At 41.1% G+C, this 23114-nt stretch overlaps 1 protein-coding gene across 2 annotated transcripts; it reads right to left on the minus strand.

Moving 5' to 3' along the window:
• Positions 1-727: 727 nt before the first annotated feature.
• LOC130204978 (M-phase phosphoprotein 9) lies at positions 728-22239 on the minus strand. 2 transcript variants are annotated; one of them, XM_056432043.1, is made up of 24 exons: positions 22157-22239; positions 20647-20918; positions 20109-20256; positions 18694-18783; positions 18111-18613; positions 17014-17179; positions 16821-16890; positions 15922-16025; positions 15715-15831; positions 14733-15211; positions 13523-13672; positions 12697-12784; positions 11513-11728; positions 10709-10756; positions 9998-10062; positions 8631-8732; positions 7734-7958; positions 7275-7438; positions 5367-5603; positions 5002-5122; positions 4495-4586; positions 3474-3649; positions 2499-2567; positions 728-1690 (listed from the first exon to the last, which is right to left on the minus strand). In XM_056432043.1, the coding sequence occupies exons 2-24, from the start codon at positions 20880-20882 to the stop codon at positions 1589-1591; spliced, it is 3768 nt and encodes a 1255-aa protein (XP_056288018.1). In that variant the 5' UTR covers positions 20883-20918; positions 22157-22239; the 3' UTR covers positions 728-1588. The 2 variants fall into 2 exon arrangements, with proteins under 2 accessions (XP_056288018.1, XP_056288017.1); XM_056432042.1 differs by having other exon boundaries at positions 16821-16893.
• Positions 22240-23114: the final 875 nt, after the last annotated feature.

Below are 23114 nucleotides of genomic sequence, written 5' to 3' on the forward strand. Positions count from 1 at the left end.
GGTTCCATCAGAAGCCAGAACGTCCCTCTGGCGGACACCGGAGGAAGAAAGCGCCACCTAGCGGCGAACAGGTGTCTTCAGGAAAATACTCTTTAATTAAACGGTTACTTATTACGGTGAAAAAACGACGTGTATCAAGTAAATACCTGGATTTAAAAGTGTAATTAAACGTATAAAAATATATTTAAAGTACCTCAAGTACATTATAATATGTCCAGTTATTTATTTCCCATTAATACATATATTAACTCAACTAATAAATGACGGTTGTGGTTTAATCCCCTTAATTTAGCAAGCTAACGCTTTCCTTTAAAACATATTTCCTATTTTTAGATTAACTATTTTAAAAGGTTTGTTCGGACTTTAGCTCGTAACGTTAACTTAACCGTTGGACCGTTTCTGTACGTCTGATTGAACTCACCAGAAATTAAACATCCTCACCTTTTTCTCAATAATATATAATTTCTTAACTCAACAGAAATCAAATGTCCTTACTTTTATCTCAATATAATTTCTTAGTTTAGTGTCCGTTAGTTACGGTAATACCGCTAGCTTAATTAAGCCGCGAAAAATACGTCGATATCCGGCTCGCACTCTGTCTCGTCATCGGGTTTTTTCGTAGCTCTTCGGTGAAGCTCGTGCACTTCCGTTGACTTTGAGGGCGACACATCACAGCCCTGTTTTTCACGAGGAGCATTCTAAATAAATAAAAGATGACGAAGACGTATTAATATTTTTAAAAAGTCAAATTTATTGTGCAACAACAACAACATTATTAGTTTCAGTGAAGTTCATGTATGTTATAAAAAAAATATAGCATGGCAAAAGGAAGCAGTGCATGAAATTCCATGCACAAGCATCACTAGAGGAGAAACAAACAACTGAGGAAAGTTTGTGCATGTGTGTTTGTGTGTGTGTGCGTGTGTTTACTGAAAACGTGTGCTGGTTTGGATGTTACAAGTGAATTTAATCCGGATCGCCATTACACCGGCTGGATATGAAACACACAAAAAAGAAACTGACAGGTAGTAATGAAACTTAAACAAAGAAAAAATGAGATTTATTCAAGTACACAAAATATTTTCTTCAAGTTTGATAAAGTTGGTCCAAAAACAAATAGAAAAAACTCTGTAAAATACATTCAGAAACATAAAATAAATATTTGATGTAAAAAATAAAAAAATTCCAGAAACAAATGAACAAAAATGGCAGTGATGTTTCCAAAGTGGATGAATGTCTCTGCTGGAAAACCTTTTTGATCAATCACATAGCAGATTTAAAAAATAAAAAATATATACACCTGAATATGGCGAAGTAAAACATATCATATAAATATTTCTCTGACTAAAAAAAGTAAACGACTTTTACAAATCTGTGCATTACAAAAAAATATATGCTCCAAAAAATTGCAATATCTTTCAGACACATAAGAAAATATCCCAGAGCAGTACGTATAAAAAGATGTCGTGGAGGAGTTACTGTACAAATGAACTCATGGCACACGGAGACAATCGGTGGATCAGTGTATAAAACCCAAGACACTAAGTTGTAGCTTCATCGACGCCTTGATGAAAAAAGACGGACATTGCTATGTGTTGGCAGAAGAGCGAAGGACGTGGAATCTCTTCAGGGTCATGCGGATGGATCCCAGCTCACGATTCAGTCTCTCCAGACGGTCCTCCAAGGCCACCTGAGGAGGGAAGAAGAGCAGGAAGTTAACCGGCAGCTAATTCAATCAAAACATTCATTAAGGATGCAAAACAAAAAAGGTGAAAGAAAACACTCGCTGGCATTCTGTACGCACACACATGCACACTCATCGTTTACCATCCTTCAATGGGCCGTTTTGTGTTTGTGTGTGTGTAACTCGTGCCAAAACGACAATTTGTGAACTAATTCTAAAAATTGTTGCAACAAAGAAAAGAGAAATCAAACAAAACAAAGAAGAAGAAAAAACTAAAATGTCAAACAATCCCTGACTTCTCAAATGTGAAGACGTGCTACGTGGAGGTCTGAATAAACATTTAATGTCAACTCATTCAAACGTTTTTGAGATCTGGACTAAAGTGATGGTCTGATATTATTATATTTATAGATCCACGCTGCTGTTAACATTATTTAAACTATTATTAGTTAGTTTTCGTTGAATCAATACAGCTGTGTCATGGCTTATTTGATTAAGCACTATTTTAAAAAAGGTACATGAGGTACAGAAGAAATTAATTTAAAAAACGTCAAACTTCATTCATGTGTAAAAGAAAGGAAAAAAAGTGAAAGGCTCATAATTAGCGAGAACTTTTTTTAAAATTTGTTTTCAACCAAGACTAAAATAAACTAATTTAGTGAATTTGCAACGATATAAAACAAAGAAAAGCAGCAATTAAAAAAGCTGGAACAACAATAACTTCAAAGATTAGGCTACTAACCTTTCAGCTCCGATTACAAAACAAGCAAACACGGGAAAACGAGATGAAGATAATAAATATGTGGACTCTGACCTCATCTAGCCTGGTCTGCAGAGTCGCTCTCCCACCTGCTCCGGGTATCCGGCTCAGAGCTGCCTCAATCTACGCAACACACACACACACACACACACACACACACACACACTTAAGGAATGAACTTGCTAAAAATAGAAGTAATTTAAAAACAATAAAGTCTTTGTCACATAAGCGGGTCGGATGGGAGATTATTCGACTAGAGTTCTGAATAGATACGAGGCAGAGCTTCAGTCAGCAGAAACATAATTAGATTTCAATGCCACTCTTCCATAATATGCTCTGATCTTTATTATTGCATATTTTAATGAGTTTACCTGCTTTATTGTAAACATGTCGTGAATTATTGTAAAGAAGAATTACGCTGGAAGTAGCTATTAATATCTAAAGCCATGCCAAAAACAGGACTTTTGTAATTAAGAATCACTAGAACTGTTTTAATTATTATTATTAATTACCAATAATGGTTAGTGAATTGTTTAAATGGAAACTTAAATGTACCCTTATTCTACACAAACAAGGTTATTTAAAAAGGGAAACATGTCTAATCTTACTGTTAGTTTTTAAATAAATTATGTATATTAAAAAAATGTTGGCACAAAAGACTCAAAAATAACAAAACATGAGAATCGCTTCACTCCGGTAATGTGGCTGAACATCGTTTCAGATTTATAAAAATGCCTTCAGTGGACATTTGAATACTTTTACCACTCACTGAGTTACAGCCAGCTGGGTTTTTATTATTTAATGATGCGTTAATTAGATTAGTGGTGGAATTTTGTTGTAATAGATTCAAAAACGAACGTAATAAAGTTTGTCGTCTGTAAAGTTCTGAGGCTCTTTAAACCGAGTACTTTTCAGCAAAAATGCTGAGTTAATAAAAAAAAATCCTGGCTGACGGGTGGAAACGTCGCCGAGTGAGATGCGATGAGCTCAGCTCGTCTCACAGATTTAAAATATGAATAAATAAAATACCTGCAGTTTCTCCTGCGTCAGCTCGTCAAACAGTATCTCGGCCTCAGCCGGCGAGTGGAGTCCAGACTCCGGGAGAAGCGGAGCCGAGTGCTCGCAGGAGTCTTGCGGGTCGGATCTGGCACGGACTCCTTGATCCTCCCAGCCCAGCTGGGAGTTTCCCTCCGGGGGGTTCACGCCTGGAGGGGGAGGAAGGCAGAGAGTCTGATGAAAGAGCAGTCATTTACATACATGACTGGGGCAGCATATTAAAATATAAAGCCCTCCAGTACAACATCAAGAACACAGATGGGAGGAAGATTTTGGATTTTCACCAAAACCAGGTACAAATTTCCGCAGGAATGAGTCATGAAACCCCAGAAATTAAAACACGTCTTTTACGGAAATACAAAAAACAAACATGTACAAATATTGGAATTCCTGCTATCGACTACGCCACTGTCCTGTTGAGACTCCGCCCACTGTTGAGACTCCGCCCACTCCTCCTCTCTACCTCCATCTGCCTGATGGATCGTGGAGGTCTCCATCGTGGAATATGCCGACTACCAACTATTCATACACTCTGTCATATTCATTGAATGTATTTTAACTCTAATCTGTCCTTCTGGTCACATGACATCTATTGTTCATATAGTCACATGACATCTATTGTTCTGTCCATCCTGGAGAGGGATCCTCCTCTGTTGCTCTCCTGAAGGTTTCTTCACTTTTTTCCCCCTGAAGGGTTATTTGGGAGTTTTTCCTGATCCGATGTGAGGTCAAAGGTCAGGGATGTCTATGTGTACAGATTGTAAAGCACTCCGAGACAAATTTGTAATTTGTGAAATTGGGCTATACAAATAAACTGAATTGAATTGAATTGAAAATATATCTGGTCAAGCCACAAGACCAGATGAAGATCGAAATTGCGTTCTCTTCTGTCCAACATAAAAAGTGAATGTAACATATAGACATAAAGTGCATAGACAACATAAAGCAAAACAGATTGGTTACTTAAAATATATATTATTACAGAATATATTACCGTCTTCCCCGTCTGCTGACGTGAACTGGAGCCTCTTCCTGGGGCCGCTGCTGTGCAATGAATGGCGTCTCCGGTCCACTTGTCCATCGCTCCTACAGACGGCACACAATGTGAATTGTTATGACTGCAGACAGAAGTCTTGTGGAGGAAGCTGCTGTTCCGTCTCTCTCTGGCACCCATTGTTCTACCCCAAAATGAGCATGTGTTCAAAACTGCAAAAAATAGGCACTATACTCTTTTTCTCATAGCAAGTAGAAGAAGAGCATTACTTTCTGTTTTTGGCATGTTTTTTTTTACGTCTGTTACTTACTCAAAGAGAGCAGTCAGTCAAGAGCTGGTTTTTGGAAAATGTGGGACGACTTAAATTGTTATGGTGAGTTTGAATAAAGTGTGTTTTTATGACGGTTGTAGTTTTGAACATAGACTAATCATATTAAATGTCCATATAATATAGCTGATTTTAAACTTTCACACTAAAACACCGTTTATAAATTGTGCGTCGCTCACCTCGTGTGCAGGTGTTCCTCTCTTGGCATCAGGTGCCCAAAAGCCGTGGAGTAGTTCTCCGTGGGGCAGCGTTTGGGGCTGGACCAACCAGACATGGGCATGAGTAAAGTTTCTCTCTTTGCTGGATGGAAGAAACACAACACAACATTAATTAAATACGCCACTCTCCAGTGAGTTCTAGTGAACCTCAAATTGAATTTATTGGGTTGGCTGTTCATTTCATCTTCTATTAAAAAACGATGTTGTATTCAAGCATCCGTTACCACATCTGAATGTATTATATTTATGCTCGTAAACAACTAAAAACAAACTCCAAATGCCACTTCTGAAGCGTTTCAGGGCGACGTTTCACTGAGAGGACGTACTGGGCGTGGTCGAGGGTTTGCTACGATGTTCTGGAGGCAGTGACGAGGACCGGTGGTCCTCCGGAGACAGACTCCTCTGAGCTCTCAGCAGAGCAGCTCTTTTTGCTGCGCCTCCTCTTCCTCTTCCTCCTCGCTCCACTCCTGCAGGTTTCCCCGCCTCCCGGTCCGCCTGAAGCCCGCCTCGCTCCTGAATCGCCTCTTTGTGTCTCCCGACGGCGGTCCTCTGATTGCCGACCCCTGCGGAGAGAGAGCAACGCAGACGTGATGAGGTCAATTCGAAAGAACCTTCGGCGAGGGGGCCGAGTAGAAAGATCACACGTAGAAGTTAGTCATCAGGAAGTTTGATCGGCCTGATTACAATCAGTCGATTAATCAATCAGCAGAAAATGTATTCTAAGAAAAGATAGAATCATCCTTTGCTCGACCCACAGCGTTAGAAGAGTCAGTAAAACAATTATAACTAGAATGGGCACTCGGTAGAGCGCATACCTTCGCATATCACAAGATTGGGCATTGCATTATGAACATTTTGGCATTAGTTGCATGCCAATTGGATACAAATTGACCGTGCTATGGTAAAAAGAAGATTTTGACCTTTCCATGACCTTGACCTTTGACCCGATTGATCCCAAAATCTAATCAAATGGTCCCCGGATAATAACCAAACATCCCACCCAATTTCATGCGATTCAAGAAGATTTTGACCTTTTCATGACCTTGACCTTTGACCCGATCGATCCCAAAATCTAATCAAATGGTCCCCGGATAATAACCAATCATCCCACCAAATTTCATGCGATTCGGTTTAATACTTTTTGAGTTAGGCGAATAACACGCATACAAATAAATACGCGGCGATCAAAACATAACCTTCCGCATTTTCAATGCGAAGGTAACTATGTTATCAAACAGTAAAGATAGAATAAATAAGTTAGAAGATAAGTAAGATATAGACAGACTGCTTTGGAAAGTGTGATGAGCATTATTATATTTTATCACAATACAACAAAACTGTATAATCAGTACAAAAAACAACAAAGAAAAGAACAATTAAATTAAAGCCGCAACGTTTTTCTTTGTAAATTGATTTTCATTTTCTAGTTTTGGACTATTTGTTAGAAAAAACAATACATTTAAAAGGCATCACTTTGGGCTTTAGGAAAGTGTAAGGAGCAGTATATAAATATTCTCTGAATCTGAATATTCTAGAAAGTAATCGAAGGATTCATTGATCATGAACATTTCCTTAGTTGCAGCCCCAAGAAGGTGAGTATCACACTCGAACGTAGACATATCTGATACTTTTAGTTCTATATAAGTATATCAACATTCTGTATAAGGAAAGGTTTGTTCAGATGTAGATGAACAATAGTTTCTAACAATAGATACAGTCAGCCATAGTCACCGTTTCCTCTTTTAAACTATGATTCTTTATCGTGATCGACCGCTCTGAGCTCCTGGAATAGTGTCGTGATTGTCTCTTCATGTCACAGTCACATACTTTAAAACTGATTGCAGCCATTGTTCCCTTCTTTTCCTGCAGCGAGCTGCTCTCCCGCTCTCTTCCGTGTCGCGCCGACTGTTTCGTACCGAGTGTCAAATCTTTTGTTTCATTTGCCTCAGAAGTTGTGATTTTAAAACCTTTTGGGGGTCCCCTTTTCTGACCTTCACTCAAAGGGTGTGCTCACAATTATTTAAAATAATCTAGTTGGTTATTCATGTTCACAACTGGTAGTCGAGTCGAATAATTATCCATAACCGCTAAGAACCAATCAGGAGGCGATTGTGTCTCAGTTTCTTTTCGTCCAGAGCTCCTAAGCCTCCGTTTTAGGAGTTCTAATAGCAACGCGTTCAGTGTGGATGGAGCCCAAGTGCGAGTCACACTGTGGGGGGTGGAGCTGTTCTTACAGGGGGCCCGGCTCTCCGTGGCTTTGGTCTCCTCCAGCTGTATCAGGGCCCTCATCACGGGCGTCAGGGAGCAGGAGCCGTCCCTGCGAGCCGCCTCCCGCTGGCTCTGCTCCTGGTGCCGCTGCTGAGGCGCCGCTTGTTCGCACTCCGGGGGAGACGGACACCTGCGGAACAAGACGTACGTTTAAAAACCCAGAGAATCATCAACAAGTGTGGTTGAGAAAACGTCAAAGTAAGTACGCTCTGTCACTGTCACTATAAACAGTGTTTACACAGGACAAAGCCATCTTCACGGACACAAACCGGACACAGTCATTCGGCGCATGCAAAGTCGTCATTATTTATTCATTTGCACTGTTTGTTTCCCAATTCAAAGACACTTGAGTAAACTTCCTCGTATGTGCACGCACGCTTGGCCAAATAAAGATTCTGAAAACCTCCACAACAAGAGGAACGTACCTCCAGCTCCCCCCAGCTGGAGAGGAGTCCACTGAGCTTCCAGGTACTGGCGATTGATCATTTTTGGAATACTTTGACTTCCGGTGGATACTCGATAGGTTAGTTTGAAGGAACGGGGATTTCCTGCCGCCGTTCAGCTGGTCAGAGGGCGACTTCCTGCGGGTGACGTCCGGCTCTGCGGTGCATTTGCTGGGTGACATCAGCAGGTCAGGATGGTGGAAGAGACTGGGGACAAATTCAAAAGGAAATTTAAACCGAGACATCTGTGTCTTCAGTGGACTGAAAAAGAGCTTTTGCCCTCGGGAGCTGAAATAATAACAAGAATACATATAGAATTTGTAAAAATAGAATCAGTTAAAGCAAAAACAATAAAAACAAAACAGGTTATGTAATGTGGCATGGAGGCCAAGTGTTGGTGAATATATGTGTGTACGTGGTCGCAGCTATTGGTAATTAATTCTCTATTGTACCGTTTCTTATTGTTTTATATTGTTTTATGTTTGTTATTGTTTTACGTTTGTAATTGTTTTATGTTTTATGTTTGTTCATACAAATGACCTGAAGCTGCAAACTGGTACATTGCATCAAATGGGGACATTTATGTTTTAACTGTACATGGTCCCTAAATAAATATAATATTGTTGATAATAGAAGAAAAACTCTTTTTTCCTCTCAGCCGTCTGCAGGAGAATGAAAAACAAAGTAATGAAACCCGTCTCCAGCATCTCAGGAAAGGTTTACATGTTTAACGTGTGCAGCTGAGCAGCTGACTGGCCATCTAGCCTGCAAGGTGACATTGGCGGGGCACTCTGGTTTCGTTTGGTGGCTCAACAACAAGCTGAGAAGCAGGAGGAGACGCGCTCGGGTTTGTACGTTGTTCCAGAGAGCATCACTCACCCGGCCCCGGACGGTTGTGTGTTACTGTGGGAAGAATAACGAGCCCTGGCCTGGTTCTCGTGCTCCAGCTGCTTCACCTGAGACTCCAGTTTGGAGATTAATCTGAAGTGTTGGGGGGGGGCACAGAGACAATACATAAATCACAAGACGTCATCTATAGATAGACGGAGATGAAATAATAGAAACACCTCTCTGTGATGCAAAGCAGACATCCTCCAAATGAGCTTGCGCTCTCATTGACGCAGAAGTAATATAAACCCACAGCCGCCCTTCCTCCTCAACACTTCATCTCCTCTGCTTGATTATAACTTATCTCGGCAGTCATGATCTGGCTCCACTTCTTGCCTCGCGTTTTATCTTTAAACAGCTTATTGTACTCCAGCGTGTGACTCCATCAGACCCTGAAGCAGGAACTGTTCCTATATCTATCTGTATTTCCCCATTTTGATGCTCTAACGTGGACTCTGGTGTTCTAGTTTTTTTATTTTTTATTAGGATTTTTAGAGATGGCAAAAGGTAAGACGTTCGTATTAAAATGCTGACCGAGCGCTTTTTCCTTCCGTTCTTAGGATTTACTTACATTTGTTCTAGTTTGCCTGAATGTTGCAGTAACTTTTTTTCTCCTCCCCTCTTCCCCCTTCTTTAAAAAAAAAAAAAGAACCACTTACAGGTCTCTGCCTCCAGGAGATAAAGCCCTCCTATGACACTCATATTGATGTTGTGCGAGCCGCAGTGTGTTATCTGTCCGTGACCTGGCGGCATCGACTTGACGCACTTCATCAATGCAGAGTTCATGCCGCTGCCTCCATCGCTGCCAATTTGCAGGCAGAGCCGAAACCGCAATGGACGTTTGCGGCCAATGAATGCGTTTATCTATTCCCTTCGACAGCGCAGAGACGATAATTAGGGCCCTATTGATTAATGCTCTCCATCTCCCCATTGTCATTCAGCCTCCACTGTAGCTCTTTTACAAAAATCGCTGCAGCCAGTCGGTGAGGACGTGACGTTGAAGCTACAGCTGGAAAGTCACATCTCTGCCGTGAGACCTTTACGCAACGTTCTTGTCGCGTGTTCGATATTATTTAAAAAACAAGACATGTGGAAGCAGTGTTTAAATGAAAGGTTTCATATTCTGGAAATACACATATTATCTTTCTTAATAGAGTTAGCTGAAAAGATTAATATATTAAAAAGAAAAAGTTCAGACCAAGAAACTCAAACTCAAACTCAAACGTATAGCATAAAACAGATTGCGTAACTTTCATTAGCTGATACTTTCTAGAATAACAATAATTGGTAATGAGAGTTTGGTTGAAGCATTAAATAATAATAATAATCATCTGTTACTCTAGAATCAATGCACTCACCTCTTCAGTTCTGATATCTGATCGGTGGCATCGTAGAGCTTGTTCTCGGTTGACAGCAGGTTGTTCTGTGGATACAAAAGGATAAATAAAGACACATGTGTAACTGCTGATAAATGATCCACCATGTTTGAAATGATGATATATATATATATATACACTACCGTTCAAAAGTTTGGGGTCATCCAGACAATTTTGTGTCTTCCATGAAAACTCACTTTTATTTATCAAATGAATTGAAAATTGAATAGAAAATATAGTCAAGACATTGACAAGGTTAGAAATAATGATTAATATTTGAAGTATTAATTTTGTTCTTCAAACTTCAAGCTCAAAGGAAGGCCAGTTGTATAGCTTATATCACCAGCATAACTGTTTTCAGCTGTGCTAACATAATTGCACAAGGGTTTTCTAATCAGACATTAGTCTTCTAAGGCGATTATCAAACACAATGTACCATTAGAACACTGGAGTGATAGTTGATGGAAATGGGCCTCTATACACCTCTGGAGATATTTCATTAGAAACCAGACGTTTCCACCTAGAATAGTCATTTACCACATTAACAATGTATAGAGTGTATTTTTGATTAATGTTATCTTTATTGAAAAAACAGTGCTTTTCTTTGAAAAATAAAGACATTTCTAAGTGACCCCAAACTTTTGAACGGTAGTGTATATGTGTGTGTGTGAGTTCCAGTTAGAGATCCATTACCTTTAGTCCCTCGTGCTCCTTCGCCAGAGAGTCATATTGTCCGAGCAGCTGAGTAAACAAAGCAACAGAGACCTTCATTATAGAGATGACAGAGTGAGGACAGAGATATGATCAGAGTTTCTCCCAACACGGAGCACCGATCCAACAGCGCACCGCTCCTCGCTGCATGTAAAACACTGGCATCGATCTTATGTATCTGAGAGGGATTTTATTTGCTCTCCTCAAAGCCACCAGATCAATCCACAGGAACACACTTGCTCCCTCACAGAACACATGTCTGGTCTCCAGCTCCATCGGTTAGTATGTTTGTGTTGTTGTGAAGCTTTGGTGTTTTTAAAAGTTCTGAGTGTTAAAATGACTTTTTTTGTCAATGGCGTCTAGTGGAAGAGATCATAGACAAAAGGCTTCAGTTAAACTGATATTGATTCTCCTGAAATACGTCCACAGAAGCTTGTGTTGGTTCTCCTACTTCGCCTGTCGGTGAGAAACCAAACTCAACCAGCTGATATATATATATATCTCTATCTGGCTTCATAAATTGGTAAATGTTCTCTGTGAAAAGCAGAACATAAGTTATGTTATGTCACGTCTGGACCAGATACACAATCTCAGCAGCTATTGGTACAATTTAACTCTTCCATTAAAAAATCCTCAAGATGAAGAAAAACACATCAGATGGCGACTCCAGGGTGAGGACCAGCACAGCTCATCATTCTATATAAGAAATGTGATGATTTGAGCACGGTTCCAGTGAAAAGGTGAACTTCAGAGGTTAGTGGTTATGTTTCATTATCTCAGACTCACATCCTGCAGCGTCTTGTCCTCTCCGTCCCTCCTCGCCTCCCTCTCGTCCGCCTCCCTGCAGGTTTTCTGCAGCTCCTCCTCCAGCTGCCGAACGCGGCTCTTCAAACCCGCCGCCAGGGCGTCCTTCTCTTTGCCCGAGCGCTTGCTTTCTTCGAGTCGCTGCTGCAAGGTTTTCACGGCGGCGCCGGCCACGGCGTACCGGTCCGGCCATTCTACCTAACGAGGGACGGTCACATCGGAATTAGGGGTTGGATATCGATCGAATGCATAAGAGGGATGTCTTAAAAGTGATTGGAGAGAAACATCTTCTGGCATAACGTGTGACTTTGTTTACGTTCAGGTTCTAAGTGTTGAAGTAATAAAGTGTGAATTCATTTTCCCTACGAGATGAATTACGAGGCGTTTAAGGATATCAGAGAGGTGTTCTTGTGCAAACACAATACAAATTTAGGAAAAGGTTTATATGAAGGCACATTAGGGTTGGTGTAGGTAAAAAACTAAACTGGGGGAGGGGAGTAATATAAGGAGAATTACAGTAGTGCATTTACGAGAAACGAAACATGGATATTCTCTGAGATTAAAGTTGTACATTTATAATTTTATTCTCAGAATGTAACAAGAATGAAAGATCACATCAGGGCGTAGTTTTCTTCTGAATAAATTCAATTCGCTGCGATATCTCTTTGAAGTCTGGCAGCTTATGATAATATGATGATTCTGGGATGAAATCACAAGTATTTCCTTTTTTGCTGAATCCAATTGCAGAATACAAAATGAATAGGTCACCCGCTGCAGGTATAACACACGATACATTCTCTCAACTTCAACACTTTAATCTTAGAGAATATCACAGTATTCCTCCTCCCCCTTTACCTGCAATGCCCGAATACAACAGTGTAGGAAGGTTTCATTTGACAAGTATCATACGTTAATTGATTTGTTTATTGGGGCCACAACATGAGGGTCAAATTTAAAATCTCCTCCTCATCCAAAGTTTCTGCGAAGTGAATCCCATTAATTGAAAGTGGCTCTAGGTTTTAGTTATCTTATATTTGTGGACTTCTTTGCAGTAGAATACATTTAAACGTGCATCTCTCCACACACATACACACGGATGCTGTCTGCTGCCAATAAAAGGAACCACTTAAGACCTATAATGTAAGAAGTAATCTGAGGAATGGTACCAGTTCTTTCTCCAACAAGCAGTTTGTTTCCTCCAGTTCTTGAATGCGAGCCGAGGCCCCGGCGAGAGCTTTCTCCAGGTGCTTGCACCTGTGAATGAACAAAAATCACAAGAATGCTAAATAAACGGAGCATAACGGAAATAGTAATGTCATGCTGGGGAACGTGGGGTCTCTGAACTTTGAATTGATATCAATTCTATTCGTAAATACGAGTTAATATCACAGTTTGTTTAATTTTTGTTGTTGCTTTAACCAACAATCAATATTCATTCTTGAAGTAAATGTTGATTTCACAAGATAATGGTGTAATAAAAATAGCACCATCTGCATTCGCTGCGGTAACTTTCACGATGCAATTCTAATTTCCACTGCTCGCTATCCCCATGTTGCCGTTAAGACAATCATTTTAGGAAAGGTAACTGTGGGAAACAGAAAACAATAATAACATTTAGAAACACTGTGGAATTACCCCATATTCTCTTTTTAGATTCAATATTATTAATATAAGGAATGAGCATGAATACATCATGTTAAATGGCTCCACTTCTGTGATCCTATAATGTACATCATGGCTGTTCATGCAACGATTAATCTTTAAATATACACAGTGGGAAAGAACCTAGAACCTTGGAAACAGCAGCTAACTGAGCAAACTACGAGCTGAGGAAGTCTGAGAGATGCAACGGAAAGCTCCAGAAAAAGTTAGTAAGTAGCCCTTTTCTTCTTCGTTTCTTTTCTCTAGAAACCCTGTTTATCATATCAATATAAATAGAGAAGGAAGAGCAATGTCTACGTGTGCTTTAGAGATGAAGAAATGAAGGGAGACCTCTCTGTGATGACATGGTTGCTCTTCTCCAAATCCCGGGGCAGATCTCTGAGGTTCAGTTTGTCTCGCAGGCTTTGAATCTCAGACTCGTAATACGCTTTCAGGTCCGCCACGTGTCGGGAGTGCTTCTCCCTCAGGTTCTGCCTCAGTCTGAGGAGAAAACAAAAAACGATGAAGGTGAATGAAACTGTGGGACTCGACAACATAAACTGAATAAGATGCAAACTACTTCTTTTCTAAAGCTTTGCATGGGCAGGATCTGTCCATCAATTACTGCTCCCTCCAAGCCTGAAAGCTGCTAAAGATCCTCGAACAGGGTCTCGGGGTCTGATCAGGTCTTCCTCAGCCCAGATTGACTGAGGAACCTCAAGCAGTCAAAGTCTATTCTTTAAAGAGTTTTTTGTAAATGTTCTAACCGTTTGTGACCTTGAATAATACTGCAATAGTTCTGCACCTCTATGGAAACAGAACAATCAGGGATAGAAGTAGGATATAAATGTGTTGTGCAGAATAACCAAGTTATAATGACATAAAACATTTTTAAAACGCAGGTTTCGCAATGTAGGAGCACAGAATGTTATGTGTTTTAGGTTTCTTGGTATTATATTTTACATGAGACATGTAGAATACACATTTTAAGCTTTGTTTTGACTGCTTTTTCTAGATAAAAAAACTGACAATACTGCTGTTATTTTACAGCTTCTGGCTCATCGAAGATGTAGTTTTGGGGATTGTTTAAAGAAAACATGCTGTGGGTTTTGGGGTTCGGAGGTTTAAATATAATTTATTTTAAATCTTGTATTTCTTAAACAATAATGTGTTTAAGAAAAGTGTTGACTAAATTATTATAATAATAATACATATGACAACTAGAACGGGCACTCGGTAGAGCGCATACCTTCGCATATCACAAGATTAGGCATTGAATTATGAACATTTTGGCATTAGTTGCATGCCAATAGGATAGAAATTGACCGTGCTATGGTAAAAAGAAGATGTTGACCTTTTCATGACCTTGACCTTGACCTTTGACCCGATCGATCCCAAAATCTAATCAAATGGTCCCCGGATAATAACCAATCATCCCACCAAATTTCATGCGATTCGGTTTAATACTTTTTTAGTTATGCGAATAACACTCATACAAATAAATAAATACCTTTTCAATGCGAAGGTAATAAAGAGAGCAACCTGTGTGTGTTACACTCACAGAGACAGGACGACAGGATCCTCCAGTGATGAAGCCCTCTGCGTGTGTGCACTGGCTTCAGGCCGCGGAGACGCAGCAGAGGCTGAACACGGCTTCAGGGTGCTGGTGTGGGTGTGACTGCCCTCCTCCTCACTGGCTAAGGGGCCGCTGGCTCCGCGTTGCTGGCTGGATGTGTGGGAGTAAGACTGGTTCTTACCATGGAGGGTAAACGGGGCGGCCCGGGACGCGTTTCCCCACAAGCTTCGCTCGTTAGAAGGGGAAGGTCCGGCGGCCGAAGCACTGGAGGTGTTAGAGATGCAGTCCGTATCTCCGGGGTTGGGACTGCACTCCGCCATGCTGTCGGGGGTCACAGGGGTCCCCACTCTGGGGTAAGGGTGGGGTTGAGCGGCGAACGATGGGCTGCTGAAGCGAGAGGGCGAAGTGAAGCCGGAGGTTCGATCTGACTGCCGCTGGTTCGCTGCCGGGTCCCAGGTCAACACCTGACAAAGCAACAGCACATCGTGACCCAATTCAGGAAGAGCACATTTAAATGAACGTTAATGAACATTTTTACTGCCATTTCTGCATGACCTTTATAATCTTGAACGGGTAAACAAGCCATTTAGAAGAGATAAACATTTTCCATATTGGTCTCTGGGTCCCTAAAGCGTCCCCTGCTTTATGGTCCGTTTGACTCTAAATGACCATAATTTACTAAATGAACATCATGCTGTATTGAAGGAGACTTGAATCTAGAGATAGATACATAAACTTATGTTTATAATGTTTAGTGAGGGAATACATCAAGATAGAAGAAGTCATTTTCTGATGGACTTCAATATAAAAGAGGATTCGCCCCCTGGTGGTCAGGAGAGAGAATGCAGGTTAAAGACACTTTAATATTGTTTTCACTGAGTGTGAAATAACTCCTAGTTTTTTAGAATGATTTGGTTAGAGGCTCCACCACAGAGTAATCTGATCACTAATGAAAAGTGCGACATACCTGTGGAGACGAAGGACTGGAGGTAACGGAGCCTCCCCAGTCGGAGTGCTTACAGTCTGTTCGTTGCTTGTTCTGATAGATCTCTCTGAGAGACGCACGAGGCTCCTGAGACGGAGTCTACAAGAGAAAAGTGTTTTTTAACTAATTATTACACATCCCTCATCAGACCAGTCACAGATGCTGTGGCAAACAACAGTTGCTACTCACAAGACTCAAGGATGCCTCTTGCAGAAGGTGGTAAGCGCCGCTGTCGAAGCTGTCCGGTAGCGGGTGATACAGTTCACTCTCAGTCAGACGCCAATAGGTGAGGCCTACGACGGGGGAGAACGGAATTTAATCTACTGGAAAAATATAAAACATTACCAGACATCTCCTTTAACCCTCCTGTTACCTCAGGGTCAATTTGACCCCATTCAATGTTGAACCCTCCTGTTACCTTTATATTTACTGACATATTTTACCCTCGGGGTCAATTTGACCCCAGCAGTTAAAACCTCCAGAAAATTATTGGAATTAATATTGTTTCCCAAGTTTAAGTGTGAGGTACTTTATGTTTGTTTGTTGACTACCTAAATAGCCCTTTAAATATATAAAAAAGTTGATATTTCTTATATGTTTGACACAGTGAAAAACAGCCTGGGGTCAAATTGACCCCAAAGAACATCGACATTAAACATTGAATGGGGTCAAATTGACCCTAAAGGTAACAGGAGGGTTAAACATTGAATGGGGTCAAATTGACCCTAAAGGTAACAGGAGGGTTAAATGCACAAGAAAATCAAATATTGATAAATATGGAAATAAATGAAACTTTGGGACGTGACAGTTCAACTCTGCTTCATTATGATTTCAGGCGACACCTGTCAACGTTTATGAAAAGTAACACACGTGTGTGTGCGTGTATGAAATGTTTCAGGAAATTTAAAAAAGAAAATGCATTTCTCATGACGAAGCCCTCAGTGAACCAACTGACTGTCACGTGTGGTAGTTGCAACATCTTTCATAACGTCCTGCATTGTTCATTCTATCGCAGTCACAGAGTGCTTTCCTCGTGCTGGTCGAGCCTCGCCGCTCGGTGTTTCATGTCTGAGTCAGTGAATTGTTACCTGATGCCTCAGACATCATGCTGTCACTCCTCCTCAGGGGGAAAGAGATCGACGGCGGCCCGGACGGTCGCTGCTGAAACCCAGATAGAAAAGAGTGGATTAGACTCAGCAGAGCGGGGAACGTACAAGAGACATTTACATCCAACACAAAGTGTCTCACTCTGCGATCTGTTACCACCTGGTGGGTTCGTACCTGGTCTTGAAGGTCTGCGCCGTCCGGCGGGATTTGCTTGTGGGATTCTCTGACGCCGAATAGCGGCTCCTCGTACTCTGGGATTTGGGATGAAGCTCGTCCCGCTTTGCTCTTCTTGGGCCGGAGTTTCTTCCTCTGGGCCCAGGAGGTCACTAACGGGCTGGTGCTGCCAACAGAACGGGTCAGGGTGAGTACGGGAGGTCGTTAATAAAGTGGGGAAAGGAGAGTTTACATATGCATCACCTGAATCTTCAGGAACCGCTCTTATTTGACGAATTTAAAGTGATTTCTGAATGGATTTTTGATAGCTTATAATTCTGTTTTTTTAAATTGTTGCGTCTGTTTGCGCGTCTTATTTGTGCTGATCGTCTTGGCCAAGATACTGTTGAAAAATATATTTTTTTATATCTCGTTTACGCCTTGTTATTGACATTTAGCAGCTAAAGAGAACAAAAACAGAGCTAAAAGACAGAATATTGGACTTGGACTCCAAGTTATTGTTAATGTTCCTCTGTAAATGCTAGTTGTGTCAATAAGTAACTTTTTTGCTCACAAGTTCACAACAACTTTAAAAAGGTGATGATACTTTCTTTGGCTGCCCCCAAAGTGGCCAAAAAGAAACAAATATTGCAGGTTTAATCATTCAAAGAGAACCTTTAGGTTTTTGTTTTTACTAAAAGACTTTTCAGATTATTACTAAGAATATAACTAAATTGGTTCGGGTAAATTTCAATTCAGTTTATTTTGTACAGCCCCATATCACAAATTACAAATTTGCCTCAAGATGCTTTAGTCTGTACACATACGACATCGTTAAACCTGCCATACAAATACTTACAGAATGTTGGCCAGTATAAGCTTTTTTTGTGTGTGGAAGAATATATGGATGGATTAACTCATTTAAAAATGACTAATTTAAGTCATTATACACAGGTCTGGAAGAATAACACTGGAAACTGACATTTTCTGCTCAAATTAAATGCCCTAACAAATTTAAAAAACACTTTTAAATACCATTGAAGGCCATTTTGCTGGGAAACTGAAATCAATCAATTTAAAAACAAGAACTGCGTCTTAAAAAAATAACTCGGACTTACCCAAAGGTTCTCTGCTGGTAGTTTAATGGGTTCATTTCATCCACTCCGATATTCCTCACATGCAAAATATCCTGTTGACCCTGAATCACATTTGTCTCTGCGTCTTCCCGGAGATGAGGGGACCAGTGATGCTTCTCCCTCCCTTGAAAACCATCCTCATCCTCCCCCGGAGACCCAGCCGGTTCCGGACCCGTTTCCCAAGCAGACAGAGTCCCGTACCCGCTGCTGAGCACCGTGGCGGTCCGCTCCTCCCTCTGGTCTCTGGTTTCCGGTCTCCGGGTCGGAGGATATGGGGAGCTAAATGGGATGAGGGCAGGGGCGGCCAGACTGACATTGTCACTGGCCACTGGGACCCAGCAGTGGCTGGAGATGAGGGGGAAAATATAGTCCTTTGTGTTCGGGTCAGTTTTGATCACCAAAGTTGGAGAGAAGTCTGTGTGCGGATGGACGCTGGCATGGCGGTTCTGGAGCTGAACCAGGGCTTTAATTTCATCCTGAATCAACTGGGAAAAACACGACATTGTTTCACCGGTTAAACAGTTATTTTCTCATCATGATAGGACAGCACTGGATGCAGTCTTACCTGTATTTGGCACTGGTATTGTTCTTGCTGAGCGAGAATTTGCTCTTGGTATTGCTTCTCAACCAGCTGAAACAGATGCAACCATCGACCCTGTGCAGCAAGAAAAGCAAACGTGCACTGAGATTAATCTACAGTGAAGCAGCTGGGACACAGCCACGGTACATTTGTAATCAGTCAACGTACACAGACATTCCTTATTTTGTTTTTTCATCTTTATACTGCAGAGGCAAACTGGAAACACAACATCTGGTGGTCTTAAATTGAATACGGCTCACCTAATGAGCCAGCAGCACATTTCCACACAAGAATCCAGGTTACTCAGAGAAATCTCTGGGATGTTTTGTGTGCCGCAGTCAAAGCTTTTTAAAATGGACAATAATTGCATATTCAGAGATTATTTTTCAACAAGGGAGAAGGAGGAGATGCAATTATGGGATGTTCTTTAAACCAGCTGTATCACCTTGATAAAACAACAGATTATTCCATGAGTATCTTTGTGCGGCGACGTGTCTTGAGGGGATATTTTACTGTCTACGTGTGAAAGTCTTCACCTGCCTATCGCCACGTGGGTCCACGCGGACCATCAGCCCGACATGTGTGAACACGCAGAACCAGAACCATGTGTCTGGCCGACATCCTCCCAGTTACAGATCTGTATATGCAAAATAAATCAGCTTTCTCCAGGGGAGATCTAGTATCTAACCCCCTGTTCGATTGCGGTAACTGACATTTTTCTACTTTACCAAATCAGAAATACAACCTTTAGTTCTCCTGATTTACGTTTTATTCCCACAAATGACGGCCCTGCTTTTCATTCCCTCTCTTGCTCAGCAAGGGAGAGGAGCGGTGACTTGTGAATATGAACATAATTTACGTTTAATTAAGTGCACACTGAGCATGTGAAGATTATTTGTATTTCCGAGGGGAAGCGGCCGTGCACCACTGTGATTGTGACACAAACAACAATAATTCTTTTGTAATTTTCCATAAAATAATCTACCGAAGAGGTTTTAATCATCAGATGGCTCTTTGAGCAGGTGTGTAAAAACAAAAAAAGCATCAAGCCTGATAAACTATGCAGTGAAGTGTCTTTGGTGTTGTAGCACATCACAGTTGTCTGTTCCCTGCCAATCACATCCTGTGTCTAAAAGGATCAGCTGCAGCCGGTTACTTTGTGTGTGTCTCTGTGTGTGTGTGTGTGTGTGTGTGTGTGTATGTGTGTCTTACTGTCAAGTGTGATGTGCACAAAAAATAAAAAAGTGACAGCTCAGAAATGAGGCTGCCAGCTGCAGAGCACAAGAACAACTGCCACAGCAGCTCGACACCAACTTCTCTTTTAATGCCTTCGGCGAGCATTTACGCTCTCAGTTCCACATTCTACGATAACTATTCAGGCTCTGTGGCGTTTTTCCCACCTCGCAATCCTTCCAGATCTCAGGGTCAGTCTCTCCGCTGCTCTGGATCTCCTCCACCAAAGCTCTGAAGGTCTCAAGGGAGCTGGGGTTGATGAATGGGAGGATCTTCCCTTGGTTGAATGCTTCATCTGTGCTCAGACACAGACTCCTGCAATAACAATCACATCACAATAAATCACACACTGTACCAAAGGATTTTAATCTGCGGATGTACCAACGATATATATAGATTCAACCGGGATTACATATCAGATTAGGACATAGATACATACGATTAAAGATGCATTCAAATGTATAATATATTTTGTACAAGAACAATAGAAACTTAAGTAGCACAAAACTGATCCGTCTAAACCTGCCGGAAAAGTGTTAGTTAAATATATACCAATGGTCCTGCACAGGCAATAGATTCCTGTTTATTAAATGAGGTTTTACTCACTTTATATGTTGGAAGTTGGCAGTCAGAGTTTCATATTGTATCTCTGCAGTACATTCTTTATATTTACCAGAAACAGTTGCTTGTTTACAGTCACTGCACCTGATCTTGTGGCGTGCTGGTGTGATGTCCACGGGCCTGCTCGCCACAGCGCCTCCTGCTGTTTGGGAGGTTGTGCGTCTGTCCTCCGAGACAGCCGGCCCCGAGGCCGATGTCCCCTCAGAGGACAGCAGAGAGGTCTCGCTCTCCTTACCCCCATCCCCGTCAGGACTGACATGGCAATGGCTCAAAGCCCCCGAGCTGGACACATCCTCAGAGATACTGTCATCTGTGGACATGTTTATGGGCCCATGCAGAGGGGGTCAGTCTGGCAGCTAGGAACCAAGAGAAGGGAGGAAACGAGGCGGCAGTCAGTCATGTGGTTTGGACCTATTGGCCAACGCTGCCAAACTACTACACACACACACACACACTTACTTATACTTCCTACACTCTCCACACATAGCTGTACACTTCTACTACGTATTCTGTATTACTGACATAGAGTATTCATATACTACTGTGTATACACCATATTCATCATACATCCAGCTATTTATTCTGTGTTGAATATATACAATAAGCATTACTTGTAAATTAAACTCTACACTTTATATGTTATACTATACCTGCACTGTCTTCATACTTTATATATCACATCTTATTCACAGCAATACTACTGTATAGATCAACCCTTACTGTTTACGTTACATATTTATTCTCTCTTTTATTCTGTATAATATGATGTACATTTGGTCTGGTTGGATTGTAAACTACATTGTGTTGTCTCAGACCCTTCACTCAAATGCGCAATGACAATAAAGTTGAATACAAGCTAGACTAACTGTCAAAATAATTATTATTACACAGCTATTACAGCTAAGAATAAGCACCCAGTACAACATATTCATCATATCTTCAGCTATTTATTCTGTATCGAGTATCTACAATAAGTATTACTTCTAAATTAAACTCTACACTTTATATGTTAATCTATACCTGCACTGTCTTCATACTTTACATTTCTCAGCTTATTCATACACAGCAATAGATCAACCATCACTGTTTATTCTAGATCTAATTGATTCTGTATAATATGATGTACGTTTGCTCGTCTGGTTGGATTGTAAACTACATTGGTTTGTCTCACACGCTCCACTCAAATGTGCAATGACAATAAAGTTGAATGCAAGCTAAACTAACTGTCAAAATAAGATTATTACACAGCTATTAGAGCTGGGAATAAGCACCACGACACATGTCGAACAGCATATCAGCTGTCAACATAGTTAACCAAACTAGGTTATTTAACGACAGTGTCAGGCAGACAGACAGACAGAAAGACAGACAGACAGGCAGACAGACCCGACCCGTTAAGTTAACTGTCAGTCAGGTTTGCTAACAAAACAGCTCCAACTGATAAGCAATTGGTTAGCTAGCTAGCTAGCTAATTTAGCAAAATTGGTTCATCCCAGGTTGCGACGTCACAACGCACACAAACGGGGATGTAAACTAGGTTTTTTTTGTAGAAGAAAGAGGCGGCACGGATGGATAAAACGACAGTTAAACGCACCCGTTGACTTGTATCTTCGTTTCCTCCATACTTCCGTGTGAGGCTCGGCTCGCTGGCTGCTGGTTGGCTGCTGCACTGCAGCTCTCTCCCGGCCGCGGCAACCTCCGCAGCCCCGCTCGGTCCAAACCGAATCAGACATACGGCGCCGTGATTGGTCGACACTCTCACGCTGTGTTTTCATTGGCTGTCCCGGGGGGGAAGGGGCGTGCACATCTGCTGGGACGAATACTGAGACGGAAGAAAACTTGTTCTACCTTTTTTAATGCTGGACTTTTACTTACATACATATTTTCTTCACTGTATTACTGCTACTTTTACGATATACAAATGTACACATTATTATATTAATATCTTATGTAAAGAGTACATTCAACGTGCATCTAATTATGTTCAATATTTAATAGCAATATGCACTTGCACTTTACTATACAGCTTTTAACATGATCTAATCAAATATTACAGTATATTACTATCATTGCACACGGTTGTATTCAATCAGTCCTATTGTTAGTCCTAGTTTTCTTTTTTAAATGTTTCATTTCATATAATTTGGTCTTTTATTTGTAGTATTTTTCTCACCAACCTAATTTTTGGGTGCTTTATGTGATTTAGCTGCTATAAAAGCATCTGTCTCCTGTTTGAACCAACTGTCAAAGACTTTCCTGTTTCCCTTTAATTGTAATTGCCCTTTTTCTTAAAACGTCATCACGTAAAGCATCTTGAGTTGCCTCTGTGTATGAAATAAACTTCCCTTGCAACACTACAATGTTTGGTTGACATAAAGCAGCACGCGGGCAGCAAACTAAATCTGAAAGGATTAGCATATAAATCTGATTTGAGAATCAATTCCTTGTTGCAGTTACTTTGATGTTTCAGTTTGTCAAATATGCATAATTTATAGTTTTAAATGGTCTCACATCTGACAGGTAACACAAGCAACTCTTGAGCTGCAATTTAG

Source organism: Pseudoliparis swirei, chromosome 15, assembly GCF_029220125.1.
Source record: "Pseudoliparis swirei isolate HS2019 ecotype Mariana Trench chromosome 15, NWPU_hadal_v1, whole genome shotgun sequence".
NCBI classification, from domain to species: Eukaryota; Metazoa; Chordata; class Actinopteri; order Perciformes; family Liparidae; genus Pseudoliparis; species Pseudoliparis swirei.

Excerpts from the sequence above, each read along its gene's own strand:
- LOC130204978 (XM_056432042.1), bottom strand. The coding sequence starts at position 20,882 with ATGTCCACAGATGACAGTATCTCTGAGGATGTGTCCAGCTCGGGGGCT. Across the intron at positions 17,180-18,110 it reads TACCAGCAGAGAACCTTTGG|CACCAGCCCGTTAGTGACCT; the intron begins GTAAGTCCGAGT and ends TTCTGTTGGCAG. Across the intron at positions 16,894-17,013 it reads GCGCAGACCTTCAAGACCAG|CAGCGACCGTCCGGGCCGCC; the intron begins GTACGAACCCAC and ends TCTGGGTTTCAG.